Raw genomic sequence first — 15145 nt, 5'->3', positions numbered from 1 at the left:
TTGAGAATATTATCAGAACACATTAACTTCCGCTCGAAATTTCACAGGAACTAAACAAATCTCGGTGAAGTCTCGGGACCTTTCATTCGAGTACCTCTGGATTTATTATATTCTTAGCAACGATAAAGAAAACATTTCGAACACAGTCGCAGGGTTGCCTTAACAGAAATTATTCACCCCTGAAAAAAACTTTCCTCAATACTTTGAGTACTTTAATTTCATTTTATAGAGAACGAAACACCAAGCATAGCAGGAAACACGTCAATCAATGTTGAAGTCGGTAAGCCTGTATATATGCAATTCAAAGCTTCTGATGACAGCGACAAAAAACCATTGTTTAAAGTTTTGAAACAGCCACCTGGTTTCACTTTGAATGAAACAATAGGAATGGCTACATGGATACCAAATAGTACCAATGTATCAGAAATAAGGTAATTCTCTGCTGTCTTTCCACAATAGTGGTCATTTATATATAAATGCCTTTATGAAAAATGTACAACAGCATATAACTGTTTTTCTGTAAATTTGATTAATATGTAAACGGTGTGACCGTTGGACCGAGCGCAGATTTAACACCGTGCATTTTGATTTTTGTTTGATAAAATCTATTTAAAATGCACACAGTAGGATCCTCCTGCATGGTTGCCTACTCAAATCATTCATCAAAGTTAAACCAAACGTCGCGTGCTCAGTCTACATTATGACGTCATATTTCAGACGAAAATTTTCAAGTTTTGTCTTCGGAAGAGAGTTACGTGATTCCGAATTTTTTTTTTATTTCTTCTTTTATTGTTCATCAATTTAATTCATATGAATGCCAATGTAATAAAATTGAATATTTTATTCAGAATCTAAAAGATCAGTTTCTTGACGTTAATGTTTTTATTTTCAATCTGATAATTTGATAAGACATACATAGAACAAGTCGTGTTTCTTGATTGAAGCACTATTGAAACATATCTGGTTTCCTTTTTAATTTCTTTTAATTTAAATTACCTTCTATTGAAACACTGGAACTTATTTAATCGAATTTAGGGGCAATAAACATCGATAAGTACCAGTCAATCAATGATCGAACTAACTTTTTGAAAACCAAAATGGCTGCCAATATGGCGGCGCCCAGGGCTGGAAGAAAATTTTTGTGGCCTTAGTACCCCTGATTCAACTTTCATTTTTCACTGATTTTCTTATATATACGTGTTACCATTAATCCTCGCTTCGCGAGGCGGGCATCTCCCGCCTCTCGCTGCGCTCGGTAATATCTTTTGTGTTTTTCTAAATTAGTAAATAGTTTATTTGATTTAAAACATTGATGTTTCAAGAATAAGTGCCTGACAGAAAATAAAATACCAAATGAATTTATTTAGAAGATTCCTTTAAATACTTTTTTTAGTATAAGTGTGATCGACGATATTGGAGCCGAATCACCATCTCTTGATGTCTCAATTGTTTTATGTGGAGGCTGCAATGACCACGGACGCTGCGACTATAACAACATTATACCCTCAGATAACGCCCGGTGCAATTTGGCAGCTTGTGTTTGTAATGTAGGCTATTCGGGTAAGAACGTTTAATCGAAGAGTTCTTTTTGTTCAACGTTGGGGTCATTATTGTGATTTTCTTTAATGCTAGCATATATTAATTTAAAGAAAACTATTTTAGGTGAGAATTGTGAACTAGATACAGATGCGTGCTTCAATGAACCATGTCCTTTACTAAGAAACTGCACGGATCTTACGCCAGAAGAGGAAGTCCGATTTGGCCGAGGCTTCAACTGCACTGATTGTCCCTTGGGATACAAGGATATAGAAAATAAATGTGAAGGTAATACAGAAAAGCAAAACTGGTTATAAACACGTGGTATTTTGCAAATTTTAAAAATTATATTAATGAAGCAATCAATGTACAAAGGCATTTTTTTTAAAATTGTAGATATAAATGAATGTGAAAATAACAGTGCAGTGTCTTGCAATTCTCAGTCAGAGACCTGCGAAAATACAGATGGCAGTTATCTCTGCATTTGTCTATCGGGCTTTAGAAAAGAAGGCAGCACATGTAAAGGTAAGAGTGTTTCACGTTGATGGTGTATATGCTATGAATTATTTTTCCTATTACACCTTTGTGTCACTTTTCTTTGTAAAATGACAACACAAAGTAATCTACTATTGAATATTTTAAACCAATTTACCACAAACACTCTATCTTCATTGCGTTTCTTTTCTGATCATAGCTGGTGTTAACTTTTAAACGGATCGTTAAATTCATGAAAGTCGAACTGAGGTTAGCAATAACGCATTCTACATTGCTTACAATGAAAGTAATCTTCCACTTAATAAAAAAAACTAATTTACTAACTTTTCAGATACATATAATAGCAATTCTAGTTTTTACCCTCGGCGTCAAATGTTTTCCCCATTTCCACCAAGCAATAGGTGCTGTCTCGGAAGACATTAAATTTTCATTTGTTCTTATTGCCAGTAAAATATCTATTCAAATGTATCAAAACTGAAGCTTGCTGACGTTTAAATAGAATAAAAAGGGGGGAAACCTACATTCATGTATATTTATGATAAGCTGCATTATATGAATTATATAGACATGCATATTATTTAATCATTTTGAATATTATATCTTAAAATATGATTTTAAAAAGTGGATTATTAGAATATACCGGTATCATATTCTTTTATTATTATTTTGGAACAGATATTGACGAGTGTTTGGAAAAGACATCTGGATGCAAACAGATATGCAATAATGCACATGGATCATTTAAGTGTCAGTGTTTTAAAGGGTTTTCTTTAAATAGTGACAACACTACCTGCTTCAGGACAGGTACTTCTTGAAATCTTATATTTAGAAAACCTTTGTACAATGAAAATAAGGGTTTAAAAAAGATGATTTTTTAAGAAGTTGTTTTTCTTTCATTGAAGTCCATACGTTTTTAAATGTCTTTTGATGAATACATTTGTTACGCATATATCTTATCTAGAAGAAAATACATGTCAAGGATTTCGCAAAACTTGCAATTACACCTGTGATATGGATAACGATAAATGTCTTTGTCCGATTGGTTATCAACTTGCTGAAAATGAAGAAGACTGTATCGGTAATGTGAATTGTAGTATCAATAAAACAGTTCATGCATTATAAAAGAATACATGGAATTTGTAAATTAAAAAAATACGTTTGTTGTACTTTAACAAAACTTTTGATTTTCTGTACACTTTAGATATCAACGAGTGTGATGCCAAACCGTGTCAACAAAACTGTACAAATACCGATGGTTCATTCCAGTGTACTTGTAGTGCTGGATACCAACTAAATAAAGATAAAATTTCATGCTCAGGTGCTTTGTTTTAATGATATTCTAATTGTCGTTGTCAATTCTGTACTATTTTTACGAAACAATGATTGAAATAATATATTGGTATTGATATTTTTCAATTAAACGAAAATCTCTTGTCTGATAAATTAAATAAATTGATGTGCAATTGACTTAATTTTCTCATTTATACCAATGGCATGTATCAATTTTCTAGTAATCTTCGTCTTATAAATCAAAACTTTTTTTCTTTAAAATATTTTAAAATTTCTTGATATGTTTCTCACATAGAATGTGAAGAACCATATTTCGGAGAGGATTGTAGAAAAATATGCACCTGTGGACAAGGTATGGACAGGTGTGACCCAGTGGCTGGTTGTGTCTGTAAATCTGGCTGGACAGGGATGAATTGTACGAATGATATCGATGAATGTGACAATAAGACGATATGTGGAAATGAAAAAGTCTGCCAAAACATAGAAGGGTCTTACCAGTGCATTTGTGTAGACGGATTCAGAATGGATGGTGATATTTGCAAGGGTAAAAAGATTAAACAACTGATCTAAATAAACGTTTGTTGCAATGAAATGGTTTTATGTCGTACCATCTGGAAATAAATATTATGATATTTCATTAACTTAAAGACCAACTTAATTTGAAAAAAGTTTAGAAATGCCAAAAACATGTCAATTCCTATGGTATATACGCTTCATATGTTGGTATACACATTGTAGCAACCCCCTCCTCCCCCCCCCCCCCTCCTCCAAAGAGAGAAAATATACAGTTTTCATATATGTGCCTACGACACTGCAAATATTAAAATTTTGTTTTAAACAATTGCTGTGTTTAGTGAATTATTATTTTTCATGTTTTAAATGTATGAAGAAAAGCATATGTAATCTTTCTAAAGCGGTTAATGTGGATCCGCGCCATTTATTAAAATCTGTGTGAAGCGGAATCCGATATAGTGGCATTTACAAGTTCAATTCTATGAAATCCGGTTCAAACTATGTTTGCTGATAATTGATTAACTAGTGTTAAAAGATTCGATTGTAACAATTAAATTAATTTTAAGTGCAATGTTTTTAACATCTAAAACAAAAGACAGTTCTATCCCACAAACCCACAAAAATTCACAAAATCGAGTCCATGCTTCTTATTTAGTAGAATAGAAGGTACAGTTTTCAGTCTTTAAGAGTTTGTATTTTCAGATATAAACGAATGTGATGATGTAAGCTTAAACGAGTGCCCGGATGATACTAAGTGTCAAAACCTGCACGGAAATTATACTTGCAACTGCAAGTTAGGATTTCAGAGACATGGTTCTATTTGTAAAGGTACTTCACCATAACATGTGGCATAACACAATGAGTCATTTAAAGGAGATTCTTTTGTTCCCTATTGCTACAGTGCTTAAAAATTAGAAGAAGCAAAATTGCCTTATATCCTTATAACTGTGTACCTCTCCAACATTTACGCTGTAGGATGAAAATTCATAAAATCAGAATTAATCAGAAAAAGGTTTTTTTATGATTAATAAATAAATACAATTTAATTTCATAAGTACCTGTACGTAAACAACTGATAATGGTATCATTGATCTTAAAGTATTCTAATATTTCTCTATAAACTTTTTAAAAGGTAACTTTCCATTTGATTGTAAGGTATTTACACGATTTACTTTTTTTCTTTAAATCATTATTAAAGATACCATATTAAATTTGATATTATAATTTTAAATAATATGAAACAATGGTTGACCCCAACAGATAATAAATTCTTATAAGTCAAAATGTAAAAAATACAAATTTAAAGGATGATAATGCGTCTTTTAAATGTAACTAGCATGGAGTTTTAGTTCGTTTTATATCTAATAAAAAGATATACCAAAAATTATTTATAAAAAAAAATTCTTGCACTAAATTCTCATAAGCATGTGCTATTTTGAACGAAATTAGAAATTATAATAAACAAATGCTTTACATTGTTTTTGAAAATGTTATTTTGCTATTGTAGATATTGATGAATGTAATGATGCAACTGCAGATTGTGATCACATTTGCATTAATACCGATGGAGGATATAACTGTGACTGTGAAATTGGATATGCATTGCATGACAAAGACAGAAGAACCTGTCAAAAGGGTGTGGATTTAAAAATTTGAGAATAAATTGAGTATTTAACTGTGTTTCAAGAGTTACAAACTAAACACTTTATTCTATTTTTAGTGGACAATATATGTGATATTTTCCCGGAGCTGAACTGCAGCTATGGGTGTCTGTTTGAAAGGAATGGAAATTCACATGAAGGATATTGTTTCTGTGCATCTGGTTACAGACTTGATATAGACAATAGTACTTGTAAAGGTATGATTATGAAATTTTACATAAATCTCTTTGAATATACTCAAATATACACGTATATTGGTGAGAAAAGTGGAATTTCACGTTTAACAACCATTTTATATAGAGATGCATATATTTCGATCAACTTTAAATTGTTACCTTTAATAACATTGTGTACAGGAAATGTTTTATTTTGTAGTACTGTCTATATCTGATAATTTCAACATTTCAGATATCGATGAGTGCAAAGAATCGAACAAATGTCAACAGAATTGCACAAACATAGATGGCTCGTTTCAATGTGCATGTGCTACAGGATACGCTTTAGAAAATGATGGGATTTCGTGTAAAGGTAAACTCTTTACATTATAAAATATATAACCTTGAATATGTGCTCTATATTCATGCAACAAGCACTATCATATGTTTAACATCGATGGAACTGGTTTGTCTTCAAACTGTGAACATGGTGAGTTTTTTATCGAAAAGGAGTATTTATGATCTTTTGATAATATTTTATCTTTAACAGTATATTATAAAAGGATGTATAACAATAGTTGAAAATGAGATTCATAGTTACTTATCTTTAACAAATAATTATTTTATTTTAATTTAAGTGTGTGTGTCAGGCTTATACGGAGAAAACTGTCAAAAACAATGCAAATGTGGCCAAGGCTCGGAAAGGTGTGACCATAAAAGTGGATGTGTATGTAAATCTGGTTGGGCAGGAACATTTTGTGATACAGACATCAATGAATGCAATAACACTGAAAATCCATGTAACAACACATTCCAAGAATGCAAAAATAGTGTTGGTTCCTATCAATGTCAGTGCAAAGAAGGGTTTAACCAAACAGAAAATGACAGTTGCATAGGTATATTTGTATTGCTTGGCTAAGTTTGCTCTTTTCCAAGAAATTTATTGTTGGAAGTCTTGTATGTGCTTGTTATATACAATTCCTTCAAATACATTCCTATCAGAAAATAATACCGTCGATCTTTTCCATTGATCATAGATATAGATGAATGTGAAGAAGATTCCATTTGTGGTCACAACTGCAGCAATACTTTTGGTAGTTACCAATGTAGTTGTCTAGACGGTTACACGTTGGTAAACAACAAAAGCTGTGAAGACATCGATGAATGCAATGCAACAGGTATAGTTGACGGATGTCAGGACTGTAAGAACACCCCAGGAAGCTTTCATTGCTCGTGCTTCGACGGTTATGTTTTGAACAGCACAACATTGTTTCACTGTCATAGTAAGTGTCACAGTATATTTGTTAATATAAGAAAAACAAGCATATTCGGCAAACTTTTCACTACATGAAATAATATATGTTGTGAATACAAATGTTTTGATTCGAATTCTTGTACACTATTTCGAGAACCATTGGTGGTTTTGAATAAAGGATAAATAGGTTCCATCACCAATGCATACTGCTATTGCTTAACATAAACATTTATTAAATCCAAAATATATAATTTTGAAATATGCCAAAAAAGTAATACATGATTTGCTTCTAATAGATATCAATGAATGCCGTGAAGAGACAGCTAATTGCTCAAAAAATGCGACTTGTAATGATACAGATGGTGCTTACATATGTACATGTAACAAAGGCTTTAATGGAGACGGGAAAATATGCACAAGTATAGTTGATTAATAAATGGTTAAAACATTAACTGATATGAGAACAAATGCGTTTGTCATCACAGTTACTGTAATAATAACTAATGTAAATATTGTTAATAGTCATTTTTATACAATGTATAGGATGTGAGCAGTTTTCATTTGGGAATAATTGCTCAAGCAGTTGCACTTGTGTTCCTTACAATACCCTGGATTGTCACCATGTGACTGGAGACTGTCAATGTGAGGAAGGATGGAAAGGAAACATTTGTTCAGAAGATGTAGATGAGTGTACGAGTGGATCGGTTTCTTGTAATGAAACTATTCATCAAGTCTGCGTGAATACTAATGGGTCAGCTCATTGCGAATGTCAGTATGGAGGACTCGATCTAAATGATTGCGTTGGTAAGTACCAAATTTTACATTTTACTTTATGTTAAAGGAAATGACATACCGTTTTACGATATCAATCGGGTAAAGCATGTAAACAAATATAAATGTGTAATTTTTAAAGCGAATTCATAATTTTCTCTTTAGCGCCGAACCCACCTCAAAATACAAGTAAGTCAATGCAACGTTTATTTCAAGTCATGTCATAGAATTAAAAAAAAACATAATAATTGATTTACCGTTTACAATTAATGGGTGTTACTCTATTGATTGTTGGCATTTTTTAACTAAGAGAAGATACCCAATCATGATTTCCATTTATTTTTCTTTAAAATGTAAGCTTATAATTTAAAGACAGTTTATTTGTTATATCTATATATCTAAATTTAGTTTGTTTTTTAATAAAAAAAAAAATTTCAATGTTATTGATTATTTGAAGTTTTGCGTTTAACAACACTAGTTGCAATCTTTTTGCTTGGAAAAATTAGCATTAATTACACAATAGTTTTTCATTGGTTTTTGCTAGGTAATGGCGAATACAAAGTAAAAATTGAGATACATTTTTATTTTGACTATGACAGAGAAGAGGTTCTTAATAGAAGCAAGGAATGGAGAAACGAAATTCAATCGAAAGTTTGTATATGTATCTGCATACATGCATAAATTAGCTCTTTCAAATAGTTTTTGGCAAACAGGTCAAAGAAAACTGAGTATTTTTTCGAAGTATCCAGCACTCATATTATTAAATTATTGTCTTTTTATTCGTCTAGCTGGAAATATTTTACGAGAAACATATCAAAGATATCACACGTGTAGTGGTTTTGTCGTTGAGGTAAGTAGAATAAATGAAGTTGTTTTACTACAAATGTATGACACCATTGTGTCATGTCTCAAAACATTGTTGGAACTTCAGATTTGGAAGCATTATCGTCGATCATGAGATATTTGCTAATGGCTCACAAGAAAGTCTGAAACTTAATGTAACAAACAGCATGATTAAAATACTGCAACAAAGGGAAAACATAACACTATTCAACCATTCAACGACAGTCAAAAACGTTGGTGTTTATGAAAACGGTAACAAAACAAGTAAGTTATTTAGAGTGGGAAGATAATAACATTAAGTGATAAACTGGTGATTTTCTTGTTTAAAATTAGTTAGCAAAATATTGAATCAAAAGAATGCCTCATTTTCTAGAGACAAAATAAATCGTTTAATAAAATTCTTGTTACTGTTTTCTTAGCTTTGTGGAAAACACGTATCATAAGCATAGACCATTAACTAATATAATTATATGGACTGAATTGTACAAGTTGATTATAGTTCTTTGATGTAACACTGATAAAATGTAATGGTTACAATACTAAATTTTGCAACAGATCTTAATAGTTCCACTAATCCTTGTGATGTATATTCTGGCATGTGTAACGAGGATGAAAAGTGTGATGATTCATCAGGAGATGCTGTTTGTATGACCATGTAAGTTGGTTATTGACCATTTTCAGATCTAGAGTACATAATGTTCTAAATATACTTTTTTTTCTCTTTTGCATTCTTGTAAGTCATTAAAAATTCATATGTGAGAAATCTTTTCAAATACATGCAATTGTTAGAATACATATACATATTTATTGAATGCTAATCATTACCTTTATATGATGTTTTTGAATATATATATATCTACATGTGCATTCTAAAAATAATTTTTAAATTCTTTCAGAAAATTGGAAACAACAGGTCTGTAAAATTTCAAATTGTTATCATAATTTTATGTATATGTGTCTTTTATTCTTTTAAAGTTTAGAATGTTTAGGTTAATCTTAAGCATTTATACTCCCATTTAATATGCATAACTTTTATTCTAATGGATTAGACTGGGTTTGAATTAATTTGGTTATATAATATATGTATTTGTAATCAGGTAAAAAAGACAAGGCTTTCCAAAATTGTGATATTTAACCCTTTACACTTTGTGTTGGTTGTTATAATTTATAATGAAATAAAATAAATTTTTGGCGTTTCAGATTGGTCGACATTGCTAATAATTCTCGGAGTCACAATTCCGCTCGCGATGACAACTGGTGCTCTTGCAATCATCTATGTATGCCATAAAAGAAAGTCTGCCCAGAAAAAAGACAAGTGAGTAGATATACCGCTGTTGACAATAATCGTTCTAGGCGTTAAATACGATTTGGTGATTTTGATAATAACATTCATATATATTTTGCAATAGAATTTTTGTTTTATATTCATGGCCTCTTTTCAACCCGTTTACATTTTACAATCCGATAATAATTTAACACCATTTAAATCGTTAACAAATTATGTTGTTTTGGAATTTGAAATCTGAGATACATTATAACAATTGTTGTTTACAAAATAATAGGAATTGATATACATGTAGCACAATTAAAAAAAAAATCGAATGATAAAACAAAACAAAAATAAAGAAATGGAGAAAAGTGGGTGATTGTAATCAAAAATTGCATTAAAAACGTTATCAAAGAAGGTTTAATTCTGTTCAACTAAACCCCATTTTATGTTAAAAAAAAATAAAAGCAGGGGTGTACTTTGCCGTATGTGTCACTCAAACGCAAACACTTGCAGAAAATTGGGTTTTTTTATTTCTTTTTTATGTATATAAGAATAAGTAACACTGTTATAGTTCGGAATATATAAAACATTTTACGCAAAACTTCTAAGTTCGGAATATTTAAATCAGTTTACATAGTTTTGATGACATAATAAACTTGAAATTTGTATTGTTAAAGTACAATATGTGAATCAGAAGCAAGGTGTAAAACGTGCTGCTTTGACTTTGCATTGGATTTATAGAGTAATACTGCAAAGTTACAAACAATTTGCAAAATATCACGATATGCAGGTGGATGTGAGGTAGAATCTTCTATCGCGTTATAAATATCTTATTGGATTGTCGACTCATTGCCACTTATTTTTCAGATGAATATACTTTTTCAATTTGACATAATTCAAGAACAATTTTCGTGTACTACATTGTATATATTTATGGTTCTACAAGTACGATATCGATGGTGATTTTTTTAAAACCCCTTATGTCATTTGGGTAACATGTTTTTATTGCATCAAACTGATGACTAGTATGAGCATAAAGTATATTGTATTATTGAAACGTATGAGCCTTCTTTTGTTTTATGTTTTATAAAGATACACTAGCTTTGTTTTGATTTAATTTCAGCGCAATTATACGGGATAATGACTACTCATATCTAAGTCACAATAAGGACAGTGTTCAAGATCAGTATTGTACGATTGATCAATATGGAGATATTTATCGCAAGAATCCACCAAGAGGTTGGGCATATTTTCCTCTCCGTTTATTTTTGCAATGTTTGTTTATTTGTTTGTTCGTATGAAATGGTCACATTGTGATACATATATATAACCTAATATATAAAGCTCTGTACATTTGTTTGTGACCGGATTCTTCGTGTGATGCAAAAACTCGATCTTTTTCTTTTTTATTATTATTATATTATTGTACACTAAAAAGCATATTTGCAGCTGTTCTATGACGCCTGAGTCATAGAATATTGCTTTTTTTGGACATATCAGCTTTTCACGATTTTTGTTGTTGATTTTTTCAAAGGTTACGACAATTCAGATTACTGGAACTCTATTAACGATCTTTTAAATCGCCAAGAACAGGTAAGTAAATAAGAAACAGCAAGAGGGAAACAGAAATATTAATCCAGTTCCCGTTTTTCTATTATTTCTCCTGTTTTTATTTGCATTTTTAATCTTTTTCTTCAGTTTCGAATCAAAAGACCAACCACTAGAATCAACTAATGAAGAAACTTTTATGTAGATATATTGTATCTGTGATCCTAGCTGCATATTAATTATCGTTTTATATATTTGTTTATGTAATATGAACTGATTTTTAAAAGGTATTTATTATGCATATCCATATTTTACAAATATACCCAGAAACATTTAAATTGTACTAAGTATATGCTTGTATGAATTATATTGAAAGGATAAGTTTTAACTTATCTATGACTGACAACAATGCAGATGCGTTGATCTTTTTTTATTTCATTGATGACATTTGCTTAAATTAGGACATAAATATGAATAAACATACTAGTTATATACGACAGCTTTTCGATATTGCGTAATTGCGCTTAAATGTATTATAGTTTTTATTTTTATTTTATTTTTATTGCGAAAAAATGACAAAGTATTGGGCACACTCTGTGAAATGAACATTTAGATACAATGCATCGATTATTTTGCATAGTGTCGTATCTTAACACGTAGAAAGCCAACAAGTGGGGTTCAATCAAGAAAGAAACAACAAACATTTACTTGGTCAACAGACAATGATGTTTACTTAAGCGATGGTGCCTCTTAAAAACGGCAAATAATATTAAACAATTATGTGTAAATAAAGAAATAATTATATATACACTATCTATTGAGTCTTTGTTAATTAGTGTCAAAACTTTCGGAGTTCTAAAATATACATGTTTGTGTGTATGTTGCAGACGGGTATGTGGTGTACTATTACGAAATGTGTCTATTATGAAATGATTGTGGTTGGGTGATTTATAACTCTAAAAACAAGTTTATAGACTACTGTAAAGGCTTTTCTCATCTACGCTTCGTGAATTATCACTACAGCTGATATATAAGAGTATATTTTGACGGTATCTGTGTGTTAAACGTATCGCTCATTTTAAGTGCGCATGTATCTTTGACACTTGAAAATGCACTTGTGACTTGAGACGTTGGGTGTGAGAGATCAAACTCGTACACAGATCAGCATCATAAATCCAAAACGACATTATATTTGTTAAGTGTCTTGAAAAGAAAACAATGGCTCAACACTTATCAAGAGTACAGATCAGCGTGATTATATCCCTCATTGTTGAAGCCGCACGTCCACAGCCATCTTGAAAAGGAATTATGTGCCTACTGTGCATTTTAAAACTCGTGTTCTATCTACTACTTTACTGCAATGACGATAATCCGTGAAGGTTTATTATGTCTCCCAAGAATACTTTAAAGAGACAATGTATTTTGTCAGTCACGTTCACAAAATTTACTTCCTGGTTCTTCTCTTTAAGGAGGGAAGATAAGATAGATATTAGGAATTTGATACCTTAGTTACAAAATCTCACATTTTTAGGTGCTGTCCTTGATAAAAGAAAAGTATTGAAATCGATTCAATGATATTATGAATTTAATCATACTCACTAAAAAGCTATTATGGTAAACTGTCTCGTTGCCGAGGAAAGGTGTATTAATGTCTACGTCACTCTTCTATATTAATTTTGAAAACAGATGCTATGTTATTTCGGATTTTAGAATTAAATGTCTGTTTTGGTAGTAAAACATGGACCACCCACCCCTCCGCCGTGCAAAAATTCCTGGATCCGGGCGTTGGTTTATAGTTTATTCGACGATATGCAACTCTTTAATATTAGGATTTGTATTTTTAATGTTCAAATATAAAGTTTATTTTCTGTGTAAGGATACCTTAAGGTTGTATGAGACAATTGTCGATATTAATGTGGATTAAAAACCAAAAGAATACGTTATTTTATCTAAAATTGGAGATGTTGTCTCTTTGTTCCGATTTTCCTTAGATAGACTCAAGCAGGATCAATGAGATTATCTTTGTGCTTCGCCGTAAAATTTCCCCACCTGAATCCCGTTTCTAAAATTGTTTATAACAATCGGGATTCCCGTCAAGAAAGGAAAAATTAAAATATAAAGAAATATATAAACGTGGTACTGCATCGTTTCATGAAAAATATAGAAATTGTGGATCTACTAAAAGTAAGGATCTTAACTACAATAATAAGCTCGCTCGCGATTGAGTGTTGAAGGTGTTCCTGAATTCAAAATTTGCGTCATATCGCCTCGGACTTTGACATTTTATTTATGTCTCCTCATTCAACACATCAAACAGACTCACAAATGTGTTGAAAATTTTATTGATCAAAATATGATTATATCCTGATCAAAACATATAAACTTTGATGTACATCATTTCTGGTACGTACCAATAATTTGAGAAGAACAAAAATCAATATACTTTAAGCTGTAAAAAAGCATATGTTAAAACCAACTGTAACATATAATATGTAGAGCAGAACATTATACAAGATAAATTATGCATTAAACAGGTAAGTAAATTATTTATAATACGAACTGATGACAAAAGGTGGGATTAAATCACGTAATTTTGAATGACAACAGTTGTGAATGACATAATGGAGATATTTTTGTAGAAATAAACAGTCAGTAGATATAATTTATGCTTAGGATTATGCATAAATAAATTTGGGGTATTTTATCTACCTTAGTCTGTATTTCTGGAATACAAATTCTCGACTTCACGGTCGGGTATTCTGGGAAAACTACCGTAGATTGTTTGTAAGATGACAATTTCCTCTTATCATAAAAAATGTATGATCTGAATTTGAAATTTATTGTCTTACCTACACATAAAAATCTTCGACCAAACATTGCCAAGAATTGTAGAGGTTAACTGTCACTGAGTGACTAGCTTTCCTGACAGTTATACCACTTTTCTAGAAAAAAAAAGATATCTTTTCTGAGTATGTCGGATAGACGAGAAGCGATTGAAACGCACTTAATATATTTAAATAAAACAAAGAAGCAAGATAACGAAAGTTAGTTATAGTGACTTTTTATTTAAATCTTCAACAGAAAAGGGAATATACCAATTTACAGTATAATTTTGTTCATGCTATTTTAGAACTTTAAAACTAAACACGCCCTTGCATTTCTCTATATTTTGTTTTTTAAATCTAACAGTGTATAAGAGACATTATTATGGTGTTCCAGTGTCCAAAAACAAGGTTCATGCATCTATCATTTCTTATTTTAGTAACTTTAATTCTGCCCACAATATTGTGTCTGGTGCCTTTACTTGCAAAACATTAAATTTCACGCAATTGATATGTAAGTCTTTGTTATATAACTGTCATCACCAACAAGGATGTGCAGATTCACGGCGGAAACTGGTAATTTATACAAATCAAGTTCAATGTGTCTTATCCGTTATATCTTGCAAGTAATGCCAAATTAATAAAATATCTTTTAAATGTTATTTGTGACATTGTTTTTCCCATTTTTTCGTTAATAGCCCTACATATCATGTTTCCCAGAATTAAGATTGGATGTTAAGGACATTGATAGAATGGCCACACTTCAAATCGGTGAAGGTTGGCTTTAGACAATGGTGATTGTGAATATACAGACATGTGATCCTCTTCGCTCGAGACTTACCACTGCCGTATTTTTGTGCGATTGTTATAAGATTGTCTGTGTTTGTTATTCAGTTTGATAAATCTCAAAAACAGTTTGTGAACTTGCCTATTAATAAGTTTGTTTTAAAACATCAATCTATACTACTATATTAAAATAATAGACT

General features: G+C 31.0%; 1 protein-coding gene across 1 annotated transcript in view; it reads left to right on the top strand.

The window, feature by feature from the left end:
* The window catches only part of LOC128186823 (uncharacterized), a 37067-nt gene extending 24917 nt beyond the window's left edge, over positions 1-12150 (top strand). The window contains exons 21-46 of the mRNA XM_052856738.1: positions 230-431; positions 1394-1560; positions 1663-1824; positions 1933-2061; positions 2707-2835; positions 2993-3109; positions 3233-3349; positions 3617-3865; positions 4537-4662; positions 5342-5470; positions 5555-5692; positions 5904-6023; positions 6289-6546; positions 6688-6933; positions 7202-7324; positions 7449-7709; positions 7842-7865; positions 8221-8327; positions 8465-8526; positions 8608-8783; positions 9075-9174; positions 9416-9432; positions 9720-9834; positions 10913-11028; positions 11324-11382; positions 11488-12150. Coding sequence (XP_052712698.1) covers positions 230-431; positions 1394-1560; positions 1663-1824; positions 1933-2061; positions 2707-2835; positions 2993-3109; positions 3233-3349; positions 3617-3865; positions 4537-4662; positions 5342-5470; positions 5555-5692; positions 5904-6023; positions 6289-6546; positions 6688-6933; positions 7202-7324; positions 7449-7709; positions 7842-7865; positions 8221-8327; positions 8465-8526; positions 8608-8783; positions 9075-9174; positions 9416-9432; positions 9720-9834; positions 10913-11028; positions 11324-11382; positions 11488-11523 — 3485 coding nt within the window. The 3' untranslated portion in view covers positions 11524-12150. The remainder of the gene's footprint in view (positions 1-229; positions 432-1393; positions 1561-1662; positions 1825-1932; positions 2062-2706; positions 2836-2992; positions 3110-3232; positions 3350-3616; positions 3866-4536; positions 4663-5341; positions 5471-5554; positions 5693-5903; positions 6024-6288; positions 6547-6687; positions 6934-7201; positions 7325-7448; positions 7710-7841; positions 7866-8220; positions 8328-8464; positions 8527-8607; positions 8784-9074; positions 9175-9415; positions 9433-9719; positions 9835-10912; positions 11029-11323; positions 11383-11487) is intronic.
* Positions 12151-15145: the final 2995 nt, after the last annotated feature.

Source organism: Crassostrea angulata, chromosome 1 (assembly GCF_025612915.1).
Source record: "Crassostrea angulata isolate pt1a10 chromosome 1, ASM2561291v2, whole genome shotgun sequence".
Classification (NCBI taxonomy): Eukaryota; Metazoa; Mollusca; class Bivalvia; order Ostreida; family Ostreidae; genus Magallana; species Magallana angulata.
This window is presented reverse-complemented; position numbering and strand designations above follow the sequence as displayed.